The sequence below is a fragment of the Muntiacus reevesi genome, chromosome 9, assembly GCF_963930625.1.
Source record: "Muntiacus reevesi chromosome 9, mMunRee1.1, whole genome shotgun sequence".
Taxonomy (NCBI): Eukaryota; Metazoa; Chordata; class Mammalia; order Artiodactyla; family Cervidae; genus Muntiacus; species Muntiacus reevesi.
In genome coordinates, this window is record NC_089257.1 from 67,860,261 (window position 1) to 67,883,135 (window position 22,875).

Below are 22,875 nucleotides of genomic sequence, written 5' to 3' on the forward strand. Positions count from 1 at the left end.
AATGCCTGGCATGGGAATTGGGGCCATTTATTTCTCTAATTACCTGGGTGTGATTTTATCAGCACCAGCAAGAGAATAAGATCCAGTCTTAGGAAATAACAAAGACTTGCTCATCCACTCCCAACACACCTTGCTTGCTCATCCTGCAATGACACTATTGCTAAGTAGCATCTACCACTATGGACCTATTCTTTAATCAAACTAAATTACTAGTTAGTTCTAGCGTGTCTGGTTATTAAACTGCAATGGTGAGTTAAACTGTAGTGCTTGCAAAACTAAAGACTGACTAGTGGTCAGGTAAGCTATACCTCTTGCTTCTCTGGTCGAGTCCACGAAGCCTGGAGAGAACAAGATATAAAACACAACAAGAAAGCAGTAAAATTTTACAATATGTTGCTTTAGAGAACTGATGTATCCCACTGCATTCCGTGCACATGCAGTTTCTTTTCAATTCAGAGCTTTTTCCAAGGCCCACTTTCAATGGTGTGTTCACAGACCAATTTAACTTAGGATTTAGCTTATGCTCAGCTTTTCTGCCCCCCTTATGCACATTAAGGTGTACAATTCACAGGCAAAGCCTCTCTTAATCTTTGGAAGACATACATATGGCTATCAGCTGACATATTAGACTGCTCCTATTCCCAAATACCTTGAATATTCCTCATGCTAGCAGGTGACACTGCTAGCTCTAACCACACAATACAGAGATACTTGTAGAGTAGGTTTCCTCCTTTGGATTTGATTGGACAGCTTATCATTCATTTATTATTTTGTGCTCATGCATTTTGTAACTCTGCATGCATACTATCAAAAATCAAATTTTTATTAAAAAAAAAAAAGGAATGAAGAAAGGAACAGAGTGGGTATATTTAGGAATGAGAAGAATGCTCTTAAGACTACGGGGCAGGATGCTTTGAGGATATCGAACTCTGAGTGCTGTGGTAGGTTCCAGTTGGTTCTTAAAGGCAGAGGGATCACATGCAGGTTTAAGCATCTTCATCAAACATGGCATTCACAAAGGAGTGAGCCAACCCAGGGACACTGCGGGGTTTGGGTATTTTCCTACCCACATCAAGATTTTTTATTTATCCAGCACTGGGGAATCTACTCTGCTTGCAGCTTTTCTGATTTCACGATGGGAGTCAAAAACATCATACCTGATGTTGTTGACTGCCTGACTGTCCCTGAGGTTCAGATGGAAAAAGGACAGAAGAGACACCAGAGACACAGCAATGCAATCCCAGGAATGAGAATGAGTTAGCAAACATTTAGTAAGAGTCTACTAAATGCAAGGAGAGTCTACTAAATGCAAGGAGCTTTCATGAGAAATGAGGGATATGGATGATGCCACAGGATGGCAGTGAGAAACAGGAACACGCATGGACCAGAGCAACAGCAGGCAGACATGTCACACGTGGCTGCCGTATCCACATCGCTTAGAAGCTTGTGTGCCACGTGCCAGGGCCGCACGAATCAAGACTGGTTTCAGGGCCTCCATCATATGAGTTGTTTGCTTCTCAGATTTGATTCGTCCTGCGTCTTTCTCAACTCACTGTGGTGGTTTTGTGGCTTTTAGAATAAATGGATGCTAGTAACACAATGCTTCTAGTAGCCTGAACTTCCACCTGTGTGTTTGGTCGGATAATAAGATAAATCTTTTTTTTTCTTAGAATAGAATTTCAGATGAACAAAGACTAATTCTTTAATTTTTAGTATAGTGTTTAAAATGTAAAACATCTAGCAAAAGTAGATCCCCATGCATTGTTTACCTGGGACACACTTGTACTTAAAAAAAAAAAAAATCTGGCAAGCCTAGTTGGGAAAAGCAGAGGTAGTTCTCTAAGTGGCTAAAGCACACCTCCTGGAAGGGGACTTGGTAAGGACATCAGTCCAGGTCCTGACGAACAGCACCAGTGACAGAGCAGATAGGATCATCTTGACCCTGATTATTTGGCGAAGGCATGTAGCCCACTTTAAAATAAGCTGGTATGCAAATATATACTTACAAATTGGAATATGATTAGCTTTTCGAAAATTGTTAGTTCCAGGTGCTTTTAACATTGCATGTTTCATGATGTTACACACAAGTCTGTAGGAATATGTATACAAACTAAAGTGGAGTGATGACACTTATCCTAGGCTTTCCCTGTTAGACTTTTGTCCACGTCCTAGATAAAAGACTCTAACTGCTCAATGCAGGCACCTTATCCAGCGTTTAAGAGCAAGCACCTGGTTTGTACTGAATGAGGAGTTCTTCCTGATGAAAAGACCTCAGTCTCCAAGGAATCCAGAGTTTCAAAAGGTTTCTCTTTTTTGTAGGATACTCTGTCAACTCAAGATACAAGGTTCATGAAATGCCCTTTACTTATTTCTGTCTCTTCTGATCTCAACACTTTGTGCCTCTCCTTCTCCTTAGACATTAAGGTTTTACTAGCCTTTCTTTCTCAGTCTCTTCAAAGGCCTAGAGATTTTCAAATGAGCAGACAATGGACTGTTCTGTCAGGGAGAGAGGATGCAAATCACCATCTAGGGGTCTCATTCAGTAAATAAATAGTACCTGGACTTTAGTGCCACTTATTGTGAGTCTTTAAAATACCTGGCAATTTAAAAAATGAATCTGAATAGGATGAGTAATAAAATGATGTGGATGCACAAACCTTCTTGGTATCACAATGACCTCCATACACAGAGATCAAACTGACCCATCACAAGGTTCAAAAATTTTGGCCAACATATTAGTGACCACTAAGAAATGGATTAACTTTCAGACAGATGATCTTCCCTAATGATCTTAGTGCCCCAACCTTAGCCTAGCTATTATCAGTTGTTGAGTGACACCAACTTAACTAATTAAAGCCTAACAGATTGATTATAATCAATCTGAAATGAGCGATTGGACTAAAGCTAGACATTATCACAGATATGATGTGACTTTTGGGTTCACTGTACTTTTTTTTTGCTTTTTTTCTCATCTTTTTTGAATGAAGAACATCAGTATTCCATTAGAAAGTCACCACAATTCCATGGTTGAGAGCTTTTGCTCTCCCTCCTCTTAAAAAGGATATATACAAGACTCAACTAGTGAAGCAGTGAAGCAAAAGAGAAAGTTGTACTTAATCAGTGTCTACTGTCACTAACTTTATTAAAGGAAGCGTTGAGCCTCCCAAGAAAGTCATCAGGATCATTAGACAGCACCATGGCATTATGCCCTCTACCTCTGAGCCATTGATCCCTGGTGGCATTCTAAGGGCTCAGTACTTGATTTTGTCCCAGTCGATATTGTTATCAAGGACTTGGACAAAGATATTTCAAATAAGTATTCATACAAGGTTAGAAGCAACAGCTAATACAGACGCTGGACAGCAGTTTTATGGGGAAGGCTGAAATACCTGCCCTTGGGGCTTGGACTTAGATCTGGGTCATCACTGACTGTTAGACCGCATTGCTTTTAATACACACAAATGAAAGAGGGAGCCCCCACTGGCTGAAATACTGTGGACCCAAAGACCTCTAAGGACAGTTCTGATGAAAACCAGTCCCGACTGGTCAGCAAGATGGACTAAAATGGTCATTCTCAAGCCAAGGAGTGTTTATGTGACTTTTTGGTAATCAGAATGATTAGAGGTGGTTACTAACATTTAAAGGGAAAAGAGCAGTGTTGCTAAATATCTTACAATGCACAGGACAGTCTCAGTGAAGAAAGTCTTCCCAGACTGTCATCCTGACCCCCGTTGAAAAATACTGGGTTGCAACAAACAAAACAATGTTTAATAGAAATAAATATAAAATTCAGCATTATCGGTTAGGCAATCAATTGCATCAGGACAGGACAGGGGATATGTGGCTTAAATGCAGTTCATACCAAAACGAGCTGGGTCTTTTAGCTGACCACAAGCTCAATAGGAGACAATGGAATGAGGACGCTACGAAGGGGCTAATGTGATGCTGACTGCATGATGTTCGTGTCCAGACCAAGCGAGCAATAAGCGAGGAGGACCGCTGCACTGGGTGCTACCAACTGAGAGGGGCCACTAGTGAAGGGAAGCTCTCTAGTACAGGACGACCGGAAAGGTGAAGGGTATGAAGGCCATAAGTTAAGAGCAGCAGTGAAAATAACCGGAAGTGTCACAGGGTCAGAGGACCGACTAGAGAAACACCGGAGGGCTGGTTAGCAGTTCCCATGCAAGGGACCCAGTGGCAGCAAGGCTGGGAAGCAGCAAGCCCTCTTGAGCATCGGGGCTACCTCTTGCCCTGCAGAGGACTGACGCTGTCGCCCTTCCAGCAGGGGCTGAGGGACTTTCTGGCAGTGAGACGAGACAACCTCCATAGGAGGCTTCCTTCCAACCTTCTGGGATTCTTGCAGGTCATGGGATCTACTTCTCAGGAGCTCTCCTGCCCTTGCCGGTAGACACAACTGTCTATTCTTAGCTCAGTGCATAATCTTGACTTGCAAAGGAAAATGGCTTGCCTCGGCTCCTACAGTTCTGTGACTCTGATAATCATCTTGATACCTAATTATTTATCATGCAACTTCAGACGCAGGAGACAACGAGGAGTGGCTGCCAGATAAAAGTAACATTTACTATTTGGAGATCAACTGGCTCACGAATAGGCCATCTCTGTCTTCTAAAGTTTTAGCCACTCCCAATGTAAGATGACTGCCAGGCTGTTTTGATGTCAATACATAACTAAAAGAAATGGCAACTTTTCTCTACAGGGTCTCATTTAGGCAAATATGCTGATCGGGGGTTACATCACTGGCCAGTTTGGAAGACTCATTCTGGTTTCAGTAACGTCACTAGAAGGCAGTCCATAGTAAAAGAAAGTACAACACAAGCTATGTAGCTTGGCTTAAATACTTTCTCAGACTGAGACTAATGATCTACACTGATAACTGAATTTTGCAAAGCCTCCTTGACTTGAGATGGTCTCTGCTGAACACGTTTGGTTTTAATATTTAGGAAGTATGAGGGTGTATTAGTAACTGGCTTTTTGTTCTCATTCTGTAAAAATGAATTCACAGGTACAAGCCAGAAGTATCTACCTATTAAAGGACCTGAGGTAGGCACAAATCACAATAACCTTTCTGGTCTAGCCTGGCTGCTGAGCTATTCCTAGAAAAGATATAGAATTTAAAACCATCATTAATCTGGTAGATGTTATTTCTGTCCTTCACTTTAGGTCAGAGACGTACACTGGGTCATTCTGGACAAATCTACTCTCAAACTTGATACAGAAAAATCCTCCAAGTGGCAGCCCTGTGGTTGGAGCCCTGAGATGTACATTCAATCCACGTAACACACATGATGGGAGTTAAAAATCTGAACTGAGGGTTTAATTCCAATGTTGATAAAGAAAGTATCCAAGTAAACACCACATTACTTAATTCAGTTGGTTTTCACAATATCAAACAGCATATGCAAGTTTCAAAAATACTTAGCAGTTCCTCAGCTGAGTTTTGGTTAAGCTGAATTCAACTCTGGAGGTAAAACTTGCAAAAAATAATGGATTTTTTTTTGGAACAGCAATTTCTGTTCCTCTTGATTTAGCTTTGTCTTCTATTAGTAGTAGAGAAATCAGTTGCTCAAATGCAAATTCCAAATTTGGCTCTGAAATTTCACACTCTCCCTTTTTAGCTTTATTTGAGTCTACTCTCTCTAGGGATTTCCTCATGCAGACAGAAGAGTGATGATCTATCATTTTCTGACATTCTGGTCAATCAGCAATCCATTATAAATGTTCTTTAAGGCTATGGCCATTACTCCTGAATAGGTGACAAAGTTGTGGCTAACTAAAACGAAGCCCATTACTGCAGGATATATGAAAAGAGATTGGAGAAGTGCCATGAGATGGTTTAAGTTGCTTTAAAACCAAGCTTCTTCCTCCTCCTGCCTTTAGGCCCACTCAATAGCAAAAGGCTGCCTAGTATGGGGTTACCTCAATTTTCATATATTGTCAATAATAAAGACATCTTTCCGGTGACCTATAAATCCATGTGCTTGGAATCTATATCTTGCGAGTCCTTTAAATTTGCCAGGAACGTTGCTGCAATGTTTTTCGGTTCTCAGAGACTATCTTGCAGAACCTGGTGTAATCATCCTCATGTAGAAACTGCTAATTATTTTTGCCTTGAGAACAAAATGATACCCAAACGTGACTGAGAATACAGGCAGACACAAAGGCAACCAAGCTTTTGTGCACATAGTGCATGTGGAGCATGAATATACACATCACAAGGAAAAGAATTAATAGGCTCATTCTGACCCCTATTAGTTCTGGGAGACACTTCCTTGGGTGCTCCTGAGGTGAAGCTAATAGCACCTAGGACACCAGGATCTCAGCTCCCCCTGTCCCTCCCCAGTTCCATAACTGTGCACTGGAGAATCCCTATTTCCGTCCTCCTCGGCATGTCTAACTTACCCACACCCACTAACATGACACCTCTGCAGATCCATGCAAGGAACTGTGCCTCCTCCATCTCAAGGGGATGCCGAGTAGGCCACAGCCAGGGCAGGTGGGAGGAGGGGGCCCACAGAACCTGGCGGTGACCTTCAGTGACCACATCCTATTTTCTGGTTCACTGAAGAGGGCTGGCCATGGAGCAGACTCAGCCCGGGTCAGGTCTGAGTTCCACAGCCCTGAATCTCTTGGGTGATATTATACCTTTTCTTCGCTGCTGATGTTTCGGGTGGATGTTCTCCAGGTGATTGAGGGAATGGGGTCTCCCGAGGCTTCACAGGTAAGAGTGACCTGTTCCTCTAGTTCCATGGCAGTCTGGTTCTCTACGTAGGTGATTTTGGGTTTTGCTGAAAACAGAGAACATTTCTGTGAGTTTACCTGATGTATTTTTAGCTTTCCAGGTTTGAATTATAAATGCACCTATCCAACGAGGTTATTAACTTATGAAGCCTAAAGCCCTGTTCTAGGTGCTGCACAAGATAAGGAGCTGAACTCCCCGGGGAGCTGACAATGAAGCAGGTATGTGTCAACACCAAAGCGACAATAGTAACAACAGCGCCCTGTTCGGCGACAGCAACAAGCACAACGGTGCGAAGGCCGGAGCAGAGGATGGGCCTGCCTCCAGCTGAGTCTTCAAAAGGAGGCAGCCTTGGAGCTGGGTTGTGAGATTATCAGGAGGTAGAACTTAGCAGGGACACAGTCATTCTGAGGGTGGAAAGCCATGTGAATGAAAGCAAGGAAGCAAGAGCGTGTGAGGACAGAGTGGGGAAGAGAGCAGAGTGCCAGGGTCCATGGGCTTGGGCCTCAAAGCAGTGGGAGACAGCACTGGATCCAGGCAGAGAGTGTCTTGATCATCTGGTGACAACGCTGGCTTGAATTTTATCCTGTGCCTGCTGGCCCCCCCCCACGGTGTTTGGTCAGAGGAATGAATGCTCATTTGCATTAGAGGAAGGTTAATCTGGGAAAAATTAAAGATGGAGAAAGCCTGAAGGTGGAGAAACCAATCTGGAAGCCGAAGAACCCCTCCAGATGTGATGTAACATGATCCTGAACATTGTCTCTAGGAGAATAGAGAAGGGGTAGCTTCCAGAGAGATGCTGAAGGAAAGATTTGCAGGAAGTGGAAGTGAACGGACTGCAAGTAGAGATGGGGAGAATCCAAAGGAGGGATGAGGAGACCAAATGACTCAGGAGATTCTGAGCACCTCGGAGAGCTGTGCTAGCATTAACTCGAGTAAGGAAATGTGGTGGGTGACCTTCTGGGGGCTGGGGAGTGGTTGGGGAAGAAGATGAGTTGAGATGAGTTCATTTCCAAATGTTTTGGGTAACGCAAGAAAGCGCAGGCATTCACGGCTGAGTTTAAATGTTAAAACATTAGAGAAAATTGAATTTTCCCAATTTAAAACAATTATACTCTGAAATCACTAAACCTTCCATCGAAAAGACAGCACTGCCCAAATGTAACTTATTTCACTAATATAGAAAAAAGCCAGGCTAGATAAACACATAATAAATAAATTCAAAGTATGGAAAATTTTTGAAAGGACTGCATTTGCTTTATATTCAAATTCATACAGTAACTTCAAGTAGGCTAATAAAACTACTGCCTATTATATATCCTCCAAGTTGAGGCCTTGATTCTATTTTAATAAACAGAAAACAGTGATGGAGCTGTGCATCTTCCGTAGCAAATATCTACTTCTATATGAAATGACCCATATCGTTCAAATATTCTCCTACAGGTTATCTGTCCTAACAGCCTGCTTAGAGCAAATCCTTTTTGAAGGTTAGCATCAAGGCACGTCTAATTCAATGAGGCCAAATGATCACAAATTTGAACAAATTTAATGGAGCCCACATGAGTGAGGTATTCCTCCAGGAAGGTTCTGTGTCCATCTTGATCGACAAAACTTCCAAGGAGCTTTACAACCCATGCTGGATGGGATAAGTATTAAGTGTTTTTGTTGAAGAAGAGGTTTTACAGAGGTAAAATAAAAGTTGCATTTCTTTTCTGTTAAAAATCACAAATTAAAAAGTTAAAAAAAAATCAGCCCAACAACTTAAGTCACTGAACTCTCACGGTGGTCTGGGGTCCGAGGGCAGCCCCAAGAAAGCTATGTGGACACTGTGATCCAGACACTGTTTGTGGATATTGTCCTGCCCCACAGCACTTTGTCCTAGCGGCAAAAGTTAGCAGAAGACAGATCAGGGACAGTTAACATCTATGAAGAATATTTGGTCTTGGTGACTCCATTTCCCAGATGGTTATAAAGGTTGCCCTGGATAAGTCTTTAGAACAAGGCAAAATATATTCTTACTAAATCATTATTAACAATGGCTAATTTTGTATGGTCTACAGAGGCTGTTGGAAGGAAGGCAGGCTACTCACCACTAACTTAATCCATTCTGCACCCCAGAAGCAAGCCACTCTTGGAACTAACTGAAGCCTTAGAATGCTGCCTTGGAAACAGGATAACAATATAATTTATTGTCCAAATTGGGGCCTTCTTGAGAGTGAAAGCCATGCTATAAATAATTACTCTGGGACAACGGGCATCCCTGAGCAGACAGGGACAGTGTAGGGTCACCTGCTCAGGAAAGAGTCCCTCCTTCTGCACACCAGCGTCTAGAAGAATCTCTCCAGGTTTTATCTGCGAATGGTACATGCACTTTTGTTGGCCCTTGACTTTGGATCTCTGTTCTGTTCTTCACCTGCCGCTATGGGATTTAATGCCTTAGACTGACCCACTGCACCTGTCCCCATGGGCAGCCCTGTGAGCACAGCTGTGCTTGTGAGTTTTCTAGGCATGCCTGCTTTCCCCACCCAGCACATCAATGGCCCTGCACCTGCCACTGAGGGCCAGACTTATCCACTCTCACTCAAGCCCAGGCGCCTGGAAGTCCGAGGAGGGCTCCAGGGCCTCTGCTCCCCTGCACTGAGATGCTGGGTGTGACCAGCTGCCCTTTCCTTCAGGCGCCTGTTTGTCTTTCCCTGTAACTCACAGTGGTTTGGTCCTAAGGGGTCAGCTAAGCGAAGCTTCTGCCCATTGGTGAACTCGCCTCAGTCCAAGCCTAGAGAGCAGCACAGACCTCGAGGGCAATGGTAGAAGCATAATAAGAATCTGTAGAGACAAAACTACTTCAGAGGGTCCCATGGCAGGAGAAGCAGTGGAAATGCACTGCCAAGTTTAAAGGTAGATAGGATGGGCTTAGTTAAAAGAGCTTCTGGTTGGTAACTAGGGCAGCACATGCTGGAACATGTCCCTGTCTTAGGAAAAGATGGTATTGCTTAGAACAATGACGGTAGTCCTTAATTTAGATACGGCCCTTGCACACTCATTGCCAGCCCTTCTAGAAGCCACAGTTCCACACATGTCTTCACTGTCTAAGCTGCAGGCTTCTTTCCTCTTCTGCCTCACTGTTGTGACCCTGCTGCGACCCTGCTGCTTCTTGGAAACCTACTCCATATCTCCCCTAATGCTGGTCCCTGATGGCAAGCCAGAAGGCCAAGGAGAAGGAGAAAGGGCCTGGGGAAAGATGAAGTTCAACCTAGTTAGCCCCACCTCACCTGTCTCCCAGGCCCTAGCACTGATCTCCTAACCCCCTGGGAGAGGCCGGAAGGAGGAGGAGAGAAATGAGACCAAGAATGTGGAATGAAGAGAGAAAGGAGGGCATATACGGGGACCACATTACTCCGAGGAGGCCATGTGAACTCTGCTCTGGATGTTGCAGAGGAGTGTGGACCTGGATTAGACATCCGCTGCGTTACTGTTCAGTCACTGAGTGTCTGACTGTGTGATACCATGGACTAAAACCCACCAGACTCCTCTGTCCTTCACTGTCTCCTGGAGTTTGCTCAAATTCATGTCTACATCTAACATGGATTAGACATACACATCTATTGAGTGCATCAATTCCTAGGCAGGTTGATAGGAAGTCCGGGGTCCCCAAGAAGGAGAAAGGGATCTAGGGTTCTCGAAGCAGAGATAGGGGTCTGGAATTCTCAAGAAGGAGGAAAGGACAAACATCTTTTTTTTCTCTACATTCCTTCCTCTTAGTCACATAAAATGTTTTTTTTCTTTAAGCCCGGAACTGATGGTTTCACAACCAACAACTCAGTTTAAACTCTGTACTAAGGATTATATAACAGCAATGTACCCTGCTTGAGGACAGTTTCTCCTTCCTGAAAACCTTCTGGCTAATCCTGTTATCTTAAAATGTAAATTATGGCAGTGGGTCTAGTAAGATCTTTACAACCTTGAGACATTCTTTTGATTTATTGTAATAACTAATTAAAAAAGCATATAACTCCCTTGCCAACATTAGCAATGGGGGCACTCTCCATCCCCCTTCTGATGTCGATGTCAGAAGCTTTCTCTGTCCCTTGTTGTACTTTAATGAAACTCTGCTACACTAAAGCTCTTGAGTGATCAAGCCTGGCCCCTGGTCCTGAAGTTAAATCTTCTTCTTCGGAGATCACGAATCTGACACCGTTCACCGTAAGCTATCACTATGATTCTCTTAACTTGTCTCTGCAGGAATCACTCACATCTCTTTGTTTGCTTTACTGGGTGGCCGAACAAACATTCTCTCAGCTGTAGTCTTGGGGAAGAACTGTGGCAGTGGAGTGAGTGAGTGTGAGTGTGTGTGTGAGAGAGAGACTGTGTGTGAGCATGTGTGTGCGTGTGGGTGCGATGCAGGAGGGAGGGTGGAAAGACAAACTGTGCCCTGCCACAGCTCCTGCATCCTATCTGTTCTGCCTCCTTCCCTCCTTCCCTGGACCTTACCCACCCTCTTCACTCTAGCATGACCTCACACGGCTCTTGACACTGCCGGCTCCTCCTTCCTGGGCAGCCATCACCCCCGGAGAGGCCTGGAACAGAAGCGAAGATCTGTTCTTGACTAGCCGAGTTAGAACTGAGTGTATGGCCACAGAGAAACCACGTGAGCCATGGAGGTAAAGGCAGAGTCCGCTAATCACGAGTCACTGTACAGAGATCTGATGTAATACGTGGTAAACTGGGTTTCGTGGAAGAGTGATCACCATCGCTGGCCCAGAGAATGGACACGAAAGCTTGGGTTTGAGTTTTGGTTCCTTGGGTAGGACACCTGATCACTCTGTGCTCAATTTTCTCATTTGCATGATAGGGATAAAAGTTAAATCTCCTTTGTAGGATTGTGATGAGGTTAAAAGCTCATTTATGGATAGTACCTCTCACAGTGTTAGGCACATTATACATGCTCACTCTGTGTTGGGTACTATTATTATTTTTACCTTCTGGGGCTGCTATCTAAAGGAATTTCCTAAAGACGAATGATTACATGTTTCCACATCCATCTCCCTGCCATAGAGATTATGCTTCATCCCTATAAAGCTAATTACGATGCCCTCATTTATTCAAACGCTGGTGTCTCTTTTATGCCAGCTGATGTCCCACTGAGGAAGTTGACGCTGATGCTGACACTGAGGGTAGGTCTGTGAGTACAGCGGACACAACCCCCGGCCACAAGGAGTTCACCTTCAGCACGGGGGCTCTTCCAGCCTTGGTGCCTGCGCAGCCCGGCTTGAAAGGCTCGTCCACCCCTCCCGCATCTGGGCAACTCCCACTTGGGGAACGCAGTACCGTCTTTGAAGACTTCCCTAACTACTGTCACACAGGACCAGAAAACAAATCTTTTCCTGTAAAACACTGTGTCTACTGCTATTTGTTGCTGTGTTCAGTCGCTCAGTTGTGCCTAAATTTTTGCAACTCCATGGATGCACGCCAGGCTTTCCTGTCCTTCTCCATCTCCTGGAGTTTGCTGAAACTCATGTCCATTTAGTCGGTGATGCCATCCAACCATCTCATCCTCTGTCGCCCCTTCTCCTCCTGCCCTCAATCTTTCCCAGCGTCAGGGTCTTTTCCAGTGAGTCAACTCTTCCAGTCAGGTGGCCATTGTACTGGAGCTTCAGTTTCAGCATTAGTGCTTCCAATGAATATTCAGGGTTTATTTCCTTTAGGATGGACTGGTTTGATCGCCTTGCTGTCCAAGGGCCTCTCAAGAGTCTTCTCCAACACCACAGTTCAAAAGCACCAATTCTTCGGCACTTACCCTTCTTTACGGTCCAACTCTCACATCCATACGTGACCACTGGAAAAGTCATAGCTTTGACTAGATAGACCTTTGTCAGCAAAGTAATGTCTCTGTTTTTTAATATGCTAACCAGGTTGGTCATAGTTTTTCTTCCAAGGAGCAAGCGTCTTTTAATTTCATGACTGCAGTCACTATCTGCAGAGATTTTGGAGCCCCCCAAAAAAGTCTGTCACTGTTTCCCCATCTATTTGCCATGAAGTGATAGTGCCAGGATCTTAGTTTTTTTAATGTTGAGTTTTAAGCCAGCTTATTCATTCTCCTCTTTCACCCATTCTCCTCTTCATCAAGAAGCTCTTTAGTTCCTCTTCGCTTTCTGCCATAAAGGTGGTGTCTACATTTCTGAGGTTATTGATATTTCTCCTGGCAATCTTGATTCCAGATTGTGCTTCATTCAGCCTGGCATTTCACATGATATACTCTGCAGAGAAGTTAAATAGGCAGGGTGACAATATACAGCCTTGACATACTCCTTTCCCAATTTGGAACCACTCCACTGTTCCGTGTCTGGTTCTGACTGTTGCTTTACCTGAATACAGGTTTCTCAGGAGGCAAGTATGGTGGTCTGGTATTCTCATCTCTCTAAGAATTTTCCACAGTTTGTTGTGATCCACACAGTCAAAGGCTTTGGCATAGTCAATAAAGCAGAAGTAGATATTTTTCTGGTATTCTCTTGCATTTTCAATGATCCAATGGATGTTGGCAATTTAATCTCTGGTTCCTCTGCCTTTCTAAATCCAGATTGAATACCTGGAAGTTCTCGGTTCACATACTGTTGAGGCCTAGCTTGGAGAATTTTGAGCATTACTTTGCTGGCATGTGAAATAAGTGCAACTGTGGGGTAGTTTGAACATTCTTTGGTGTTGCCTTTCTTTGGTACTGGAATGAAAACTGACCTTTTAGTCCTGTGGCCACTGCTGAGTTTTCCAAATTTGCTGGCATACTGAGTGCAGCACTTTCACAGCATCATCTTTTAGGATTAGAAATAGCTCAGCTGGGATTTCATCATCTCCCCTGTCTTTGTTTGTAGTGATGTTGCCTAAGGCCCACTTCACTTTGCACTCCAAGATGTCTGGCTCTGGGTGAGTGATCACACCATCATGGTTATCTGGGTCATTAAAATCTTTTTCTGTAGTTCTTCTGTGTATTCTTGCCACTTCTTAATATGTTTTGCTTCTGTTAGGTCCATACCATTTCTGTCCTTTATTCTGCCCATCTTTGCATGAAATGTTTCCTCAGTATTTCTAATTTTCTTGAAGAGATCTCTAGTCTTTCCCATTCTATTGTTTTCCTCTATCTCTTAGCATTGATCACTGAGGAAGACATTCTTGTCTCTCCTTGCTATTCTTTGGAACTCTGCATTCAAATGGGTACATCTTTCCTTTTCTCCTTTGCCTTTCGCTTCTCTTCTTTTCTCAGCTCTTTGTAAGGCCTCTTCAGACAGCCACTTTGCCTTTTTGCATTTCTCTTTCTTGGAGATGGTTTTGATCACTGCCTCCTGTATGATCTTATAAACCTCTGTCCATAGTTCTTCAGGTACTCTGTCTATCAGATCTAATCCCTTGAATCTATTTGCCACTTCCTACTTTATAATCATAAGGGATACTGTTATTATGAAGTCATCATAATGGGTTGTCACTAACAATTTTATGATTGTCTGTGTTAGCCTATGAACCCACTGATGAAAACAGAATGTATGTTATTCATCTTTGTAACCTTGGAAATGGCTGGACTTATGGCAGGTACTCAGATGTTGCTAACCAACATCATTTACTATAATTTATAGGCGTATATATTTATCTCCCTCTTTGTGCTTCTTGGGGTCAAAAGACCTTCTTTTACTCATATCTGTTGCCCCTCTGTCCAGCAACAAGGGTACTCAATAAATAATTATGAAATGAAGGAATACATGAACAAATACATCTGTCTTTCACTTAGAAAAACTTACAATCAGAGTGACTAAGAAAACCACAAATCAAAGAGACACATGTTCCCCAAAGTTCATTGCAACACTATTTAAAATAGCCAGGACACGGGAGCAACCTAAATGTCCACTGACAGATGGATGGATAAAGAATATGTAGTACATGTATACAATGGGATGTCACTCAGCTATGAAAAGGAATGAAATCGGATTATTTGTAGTGATGTGGGTGAACCTAGAGTCTGTCATACAGAGTGAAGTAACTCAGAAAAAACAAATATCGTACATTGACGCATATATATAGAATCTAGGAAGATGGTACTGATGAACCTATTTTCAGGGCAGGAATACAGACGCAGATATAGAGGACATGTGGACACAGGGTGAGGCCAAGTGGAAGGTCAGGACTGACATATCTACACCATCATGTGTAAGACAGACACTGGTGGGAGCACTGCATGGCACAGGGAGCTTGCTCAGTGCTCCGTGAGGACCAGGGCGGGATGCGGCAGGAGAGGGGAGCGCAGGAGGGAGGGCACACGTGTACACATATGGCTGGTTCCTGCTGTCACACAGCAGAAAGTAACACAACACTGCAAAGGAATTATACTCCGGTTTAGAAATTGTGAAATGAAGGAATATATTAACAAATGCATCTGTCTTTCATCGAGAAAAACTTTTTTTTTTTTTTTAAATATTATTTTATTAGTTGGAGGCCAATCACTTTACAACATTTCAGTGGGTTTTGTCATACATTGACATGAATCAGCCATATAGTTACACGTATTCCCCATCCCGATCCCCCCTCCCACCTCCCTCCCCACCCGACTCCTCAGGGTCCTCCCAGTGCACCAGGCCCGAGCACCTGACTCATGTATCCCACCTGGGCTGGTGGTCCGTTTCACCATAGATAGTATACATGCTGTTCTTTCAAAACATCCCACCCTCACGTTCTCCCCCAGAGTTCAAAAGTCTGTTCTGTACTTCTGTGTCTCTTTTTCTGTTTTGCATATAGGGTTATCGCCACCATCTATCTAAATTCCGTATATATGTGTTAGTATACTGTAATGTTCTTTATCTTTCTGGCTTACTTCACTCTGTATAATGGGCTCCAGTTTCGTCCATCTCATTAGAACTGATTCAAATGAATTCTTTTTAACGGCTGAGTAATATTCCATGGTGTATATGTACCACAGCTTCCTTATCCATTCATCTGCTGATGGGCATCTGGGTTGCTTCCATGTCCTGGCTATTATAAACAGTGCTGCAATGAACATTGGGGTGCACGTGTCTCTTTCAGATCTGGATTCCTCAGTGTGTATGCCTAGAAGTGGTATTGCTGGGTCATATGGCAGTTCTATTTCCAGTTTTTTAAGAAATCTCCACACTGTTTTCCATAGTGGCTGTACTAGTTTGCATTCCCACCAACAGTGTAAGAGGGTTCCCTTTTCTCCACACCCTCTCCAGCATTTATTGCTTGTAGACTTTTGGATAGCAGCCATCCTGACTGGCGTGTAATGGTACCTCATTGTGGTTTTGATTTGCATTTCTCATCGAGAAAAACTTAATATCAGAGTCTGAGGTAGACCAGTCGAAATCAGAGAAAACATCGTCAAGAATATTTTCCAAGAAATTTAGCTGCACTCACAAGTATGCACAGTTAATTTCGACCCAACTGATAACCTGTTTCCAAGTCCAACTGTCATTAATGAATAAGCAGGGTTCATCTAGGATAGCAGAAGTGCTTGGTTTTCAAAGGTCTGTGTTTACAAACATCAGTGCATCCTCCTTATTGAGCTAAACAGGCAGGTCCCAGGCAAGCTTCCCCAGGCACGTGCGCTATAGCCACCAAGGAGCTGCATGCATCAGGGAGGCCCCTGCAGTGTCTGATCTCCGGCAGCACCATCTACTCTGGACTCCCCGATCTGTGTTTTTAAAAAAGATGAGCAGACAGAGCGGAAAGTCACTAGGTTAAACATCTCTCCGCCACAAATTCGTTTTTCAAAGTCAGGTCAAAATGCATTTCAGCTCTGAATGAATGGAAGTTAACTGAGTTTACAGAGACAAAGCAAGTAGAGATATAGGGTTTCTTTTCATGACTTTTATAATCCTGCTTCACACAGGTCAGGGAAGGAAGAAAGGGAGACAGAGGCAGCCATGTGGTCACTAACACTGAACAAGGGCCTATTTATTATAGGCTTCCCTCGTGGCTCAGACAGTAAGGAATCTGCCTGCAATGCAGGAGACCCAGGTTCAATCCCTGGGTTGGGAAGATCCCCTGGAGAAGAGAATGGTTACCCACTCCCGTACTCTTTGGAGAATTCCATAGACAGAGGAGTCTGGTGGACTACAGTCCATGGGGTTACAAAGAGTCAGACATGACTGAGCGATTAACATTTTCACTTTTTTTTTTTTTTCACTTATTATGAAGTCTGGCACTATCTAGAGAGCCAGAGATAAAGTGATGTATAAGGCAGTCGGTGCTCTGCCATCTTGGAGTTCACATGCTTAGTGGACGCAGGAAAAGCAATCCCCCAAACCAGTATGTAAACAAGATCAGTTCAGGCAGGGAGAAGGGCACTGAAGAAGAGGTCAGTGGAGTGGGTGGGCGCAGTGATAAGGGAGCTGCTTGGGTCAGAGCAGGGAGGGCAGGGTTCACTGAGAAGGTGATCTGAAGGATGCGCTGAGATCTGGATAACGGATGAGCAGAGGGCAGCTTGCAGGGGATCTGGCAGAATGAGGCTGCAAGCGGAAGAAGCACCTGGAGCAATGTCCTTGAGACAGAGAACATGCTTAGTGTGTCTAAGGGAGAGGAATGGGGCTTCCGGGGCTGGAAAGCTGCAAGTGTGGAGGGATGATGAGGTCAGGGAGGAAGTCAGGGCGAGTGCAGATATAGTGTCTTGCCCCCAAAGAGGAGTCCGGATTTTATGCCTCCAACAGGGAGCTGTTGGAGGATTTGAAACAGAGGAGTGGCATGTAAGGTCGTTGCAGCTATTGGGAGTGGGGGAGGCTGATGAGGGGTACAGTGGGGAGCAGGGGGATCAGCTGGGAGTTGGTCTCACTGACCAGGTGAGGACCAGGATGGCCTGGACTCGGGCTGAGGCGGTGGGAGCTGGAGAGAAGCGGCTACTTTGGGGGCAGCCTCCCAGGCTGAGTGGACAGGGTCTTGCTGATGGACGGCAAGCTGTCAGAGAAACTGTGGCAGAGCAATGACCTTGACTGCACTGTCCTTACCGAAGACCTTGAGGTGGATGGACGCGTCCTGCTCGCCCGCCTTGTTCTCGGCGATGCAGACGTACTCGGCCTCGTCGTTCTTGTCCACCTTCCTGATGGTCAGCTCGGAGCTGTCGTCGCTGAACAGGTACTTCTCGTCCTCCTCATTCTCTATCTGCTCCCCGTCCCTGCCGGGCACAGAAACGGGAAGGACCGTGATTTTGATGACAGAGCTAAGAGGTTGATTTTTAATTAGTTTCCATAAAATGCAGACTGAACGCATGTCCAAGACTGAACTTGCACAGAAATTTAAGATGTTCAATTCTATTTCTTTCTGTGTGATTCCTTTAACCAAATCTCCGATTCTGCCTAAGGGCTGCAAATGGCATCCTCCAAAATTCCAAAGAGGGCCTCTGGTTCTGCCCCCCAGACTGAAGATGCAGGAATCCAATGCACACACAAGGCAAGCAGACCTTACTGGAAGAGTCCACTCTGCCCTCGGAGCTGCTGGTTCCCAGCTGCCCACCCCATTCCCTGGAAACGCCAACGCAGAGTAGGCCCTGCCAGGTCTCCTCTGCTAGTCGGAGGTAAAGGCTCAAGCCGGTTTCTTACTTTGTCCAGCTCATGGTGGGCTCCGGGAAGCCTTCGGCGTTGCACACGAGGGTGACAGACTGGCCGAGGTTGGCGGTGGCATTCACTATGCTCTGCCTGGCCTGGACGGTGGGTGGCACTGAAGGAAAGAAGGGCTGTCAGCGGGGGCTGGGAAAACCTGAAAGGACTCGGTGGCCTGGAAAAGGGGCACTTTCGGGGAACCCTGAGTCAGAGGGTCGGGGACTTGGGAAGCTGAAGAGCTTTAGTGTAAGGGGTCTAAATGCAGGTGTGCACTAAACAATTACTGTAAATTGGATAAATAATTCACCCATAAGCATGCATCAGTGTTTTCCAACAATACTTAGTAATGTTATATGTATAACAACATATAATAATATTGCTTTTCAATAATACAGATTTAGAAGCTATAGTAATGTCTTCCTTATTTTAAAGTGGTGTTCAAATTACAGTAGCTATTTATCATTATATACTTTTTCAATCAGTGCATACTCATCTTAACTACGATGATTGGCAGAACTTGACATTTAAAGGGCGGGGGGGCTCTTAATACTGGAAAAAGTTCAAAATTTTCATTCTCAGTAATTATATGGTTAATACCAATGTGAAATGCACTAGCTCACCAAAGAGTGACATTTCTCTTGGACTGTCCTAAACAACTCTGTGCACAAACTGGTTTTTACCAAAGGAATGAGAGAGAGTATGTGGCAAAAAATACATTTCAATATCTAAAACAATTCAACCACGATTTACTTATTTTCTTAGTACTGACATTATAGTTTCCTCTAAACATCTTGTAAACGTCAGATCGATTCCATGGGTGTGTTTATTTGACACTGCAAATTAAGATTAATAAACCCATGGATGGACTACGATTCTGACTATTCTGAGGCCTGAATTGATAATAATATTTTCTCTGAACACTGAACCAGGGGACTAACTTCACCATTACAGTAACATCAAGGACAATGAAGGATAAGGAAGAATTTATTAGGAAGCATGGGGCAAGTTTCTAGTGCTCCAAGATAATGAAGGACGTTCCAGAACTGCACTGGATGTCCCCAAAGTTGAGGGAGACCCAAAAGGCGAGTGTCTTTAAAAACAAACAAACAAATAAATAAGGCAGCGGACAGGGGCGGGCTGGGGGAAGGGGTGGACTCAGCTGACGTGGACAAGCCAAGGCGGGAGCCGTGCAGAGAGCAGGAAGGCCAGGTCTCCTTACCATTCACAATGACCTGAATGTCCTTGAAGTTGATCTCCCCGCGGGCCAGGATTCTGCCTTCACAGCGGTAAGTACCCTCATCTGTTTTCTTGATGCCCCGGATCTGGAGGTAGTTGTTGGCCAGGACTATGAATCGGACTAGAAAAGACAAGAAGCAGGTTTGTCCCAGGATCAGTCAGAGGATGGGAACCTGCAGGCAGAGCGCTGAACCTTGCCTTTTTCCTACCGTGAGTCTCATGGGGGTGGGTGGAGGGCTGGAAGTGGGGATGGGCTTTAAGCTGAAATAAGATAATATGTCCCTGGCTCCGACATACAGCCAAGGGCAAAAGTCTGCTGGAAATCTGTATTTTCCTTTGGAGAGAAAGTCATGTGCCTGAATATACAAGCTATAGACATGCAACCACTAGCCTGGAAATGGCATGCAGTTCTGGGACACTGGAGTCTGAGTTTGAGCTGGGGCGCCTCAGCAGCTGGCAGATGTAGAAACCCTAACGGGCTCAGTGGCCCAGGGGAAGGGGCGGCTGCCCGCTCTCACCATCTTTTTTCAGGATGACATCTCGGCCTTTGTGCTTCCAGATGATGGTTGGGGGGAGGGAGCTGACCACATCACACACTATCACGGCATCTTCTCCCTCTCTGAACTCCTGTGGGGTTGGTGCATTCTTGAACATGAGCTTCTCTGAAAAAGGGGGCAAAAGAAGAGTGAGGGAAGACAGTGGTTCTCCCACAAAAAACCCCTTTTCACTGGTGCCTTACCGCTTGGATTCGAGTCCATATATGCAGCGGTACCCAACGGGGTCCACCTGTCACTTGGCCAAACATGCAGGCAAAGCAGATGGCACAAGAGGAATATGTTCAGCCATGTTTGGCAGTTAATGTCTATTCAGAGAGCTAAGGTTATCACTCTGTGCAGGAAAGGGTCTACAGAGGGAGAGGTGTGTCTTTACCGTGTGGATGGAGCTAATGCAATGCAACGTACTGGTGGGACATCTACTCTACAATGAATAGTAGGAGCCATCAGTCCTTTCTCTGTCCCCCAGTCTGTCTGACACCCCAACCCCAGCCACCTATGGCAGAGAGAATTTTGAAGACTAGAACAGGAAAGGCAAGCTTATGGCAATAAATACTATGGCAATCAATACTGTTCCATTAGTGGTCACCCCCCATCACCCTGGCCAACAGGACAGATGCATGATAACAAGGTAATGAGATGCCACCTTTAGATTGGTTTCAGTGGCAATGGGAACCACCTGCTCTGAGCGGCACAGAATGTTCAGATAATAACCCTTCCCACCTCACCGAGCCTTTGCACTCCACTGTCAGCAGGAAAGAGTGAAATAAGAGGGGATTAACTGAGGTGTAAAACAGTCAACACTTGGGGAAGGGTGAGGGGAACACACACCCTCTGGGAATGGTGTAACGTGCATTTAGAGAATCGAGGCCAGGGCCAGGTAGCTGTGACCAGCATGAACACAGTTGTGAGTCTGGAGTTAGCCAAGGATCATTTAAAATCACACTGGATGGAGGAGAGGATATTTGTACACATGTGGCTGATTCATTTTGCTGTAGAGCAGAAACTAACACAACATACTCCAATAAAAAAAAAATTAAAAAAATACAAATCCCCTGATATAACCTACACGTGTGTTAAATAGGCATTAAAATATAACAACTTTTCAGGAAACATACTGATAAAACATTTTTAAAATTTTATTTTAGTTTTTATTTATTTATTGTTGGCTACCCTGGGTCTTTGTTGCTGCGGGGCCTACACTCTAGTTGCGGTGTATGGGCTTCTCATTGCGGTGGCGTCTTTTGTGGCAGAGCACAGGTTTTCAAGCGTGCAGGCTTCAGCAGCTGTGGCTCATTGGCTAAGTTGCTCTGCAGCATGTGGCATCTTCCTCCACCAGGGAACGAACCTACACCCCCTGCATTGGCAGGTGGATTCTAAACCACTGGACCACTACGGAACTCCCTGATAAAATCTTACTTGTGTAGAGTGTGTGCACGTGTGCTAAGTCACTTCAGTTGTGTCTGACTCTCTGCGACTCCGTGGACTATAGCCCGCCAGGCTCCTCTGTCCATGGGATTCTCCAGGCAAGAATACTGGAGTGGGCTGCCATGCCCTCCTCCAGGGAATCTTCCTGACCGAGGAATCTAAGCCAAGTCTCTTACATCTCCTGCATTGACAGGCAGATTCCTTACCACTAGCACCACCTGGAAAACCCTTGTATAGAGTACCTCATGAAATAATAAATTTAGTTTGAAACCAGTAGGCCCCCACCTGCCCCCCACAAAAAACCCACTAAAAACAAGCAAAATAACCCACATTGGAGCTCTTATCTTGATGCAGAGAAGACTTAGAGAAAAGTAGAAAAGAGGTCCCAGTCAAGCCCTGTGTTCCACCCCACTCTCTGCTACCCATGTTGTCTTCCCAGCCAAAGGAGAGGTCAGGGAATACAGAAGGTGAAGGAAGGGGGTCTTACGGAAGATCTTCACGTTGACTGTGGCCTCTGACTCGGTGCCATCCTCTGCAGTGACCACGCACTTGTAGATGCCGGCGTCGTCGATGTTGGCGTTGTAGATGGTGAGGGTGGAAGAGGAGTCATCGTTCCACACCACCGAGATCCGCTGCTGGTTCGGGGTGAGCTTCTCTCCGTTGGGGGAGAACCAGGAGATGTCTTTATCTTTGGCATCTCCAGCCACTGAAGAGAGAGAGATTATTTTCAAACCACTGATGCTGAAAAGACAAAGAGCCCTCCAGCAGACAGTAGGTAGTTGATAAGAGCTCCTGAGGAAGGGCTCATCAGGTTTGATAACGAGGTGGGAGGTGTGTGCGTGCGTGTGTGTGACCATTCATGTTGGTTGCTTCTGTGTTTGTTATGTTTTAATATTTGGAAAGAACTCAACAAACATTGGTGCTGGTATTTCTCATAGTGGGCCTATCCCTAGCGAGGGAAAAGATATTTGTTGAGGACCTACTGTGTGCAGGCACTGAACTAGTAGCTTATAGTCCCACAGATTGTGGGGCAAAGGGAATTAGTATCCTGGATCTGAGCTCAAGGGCTAGTTGGTTAGTCAATTCATCAGCTTGTTTTCGAGGGCTTAGATTATGGTCTCCTAAATAGAAGATGAGATATCAGCTAGTCTCTGAGTGTAAATTCCAACCACTTTTGCTCCACCACCTGCCTGCACAAACTGGCGTTTCAGCACACCGCACTCCCCACCCCCCTGCCCCCCGCCTCAGACAGGCAAACACATCTGCTGAAATGCTTCAAAGAAGGTAGCCAGCATCACCCATCATCCGTTCCCCAGGC

The 22,875-nt window shown here is 44.9% G+C and overlaps 1 protein-coding gene across 4 annotated transcripts in view; it reads right to left on the bottom strand.

Annotated features, from left to right (window-relative positions):
• The window catches only part of NCAM1 (neural cell adhesion molecule 1), a 348,328-nt gene that overhangs the window by 49,484 nt on the left and 275,969 nt on the right, over window positions 1–22,875 (bottom strand). For 3 of the 4 annotated variants that reach the window (XM_065944613.1, XM_065944612.1, XM_065944614.1), the window contains exons 3-8: window positions 22,045–22,263; window positions 20,094–20,237; window positions 19,559–19,696; window positions 18,340–18,457; window positions 17,749–17,915; window positions 6,664–6,806 (exon numbers count right to left, since the gene is read on the bottom strand). In XM_065944613.1, the coding sequence (XP_065800685.1) occupies window positions 6,664–6,806; window positions 17,749–17,915; window positions 18,340–18,457; window positions 19,559–19,696; window positions 20,094–20,237; window positions 22,045–22,263 (929 nt within the window). Of the gene's footprint in view, window positions 1–308; window positions 339–6,663; window positions 6,807–17,748; window positions 17,916–18,339; window positions 18,458–19,558; window positions 19,697–20,093; window positions 20,238–22,044; window positions 22,264–22,875 lie in introns of all 4 variants that reach the window. The other variant, XM_065944611.1, reaches the window with a different exon arrangement.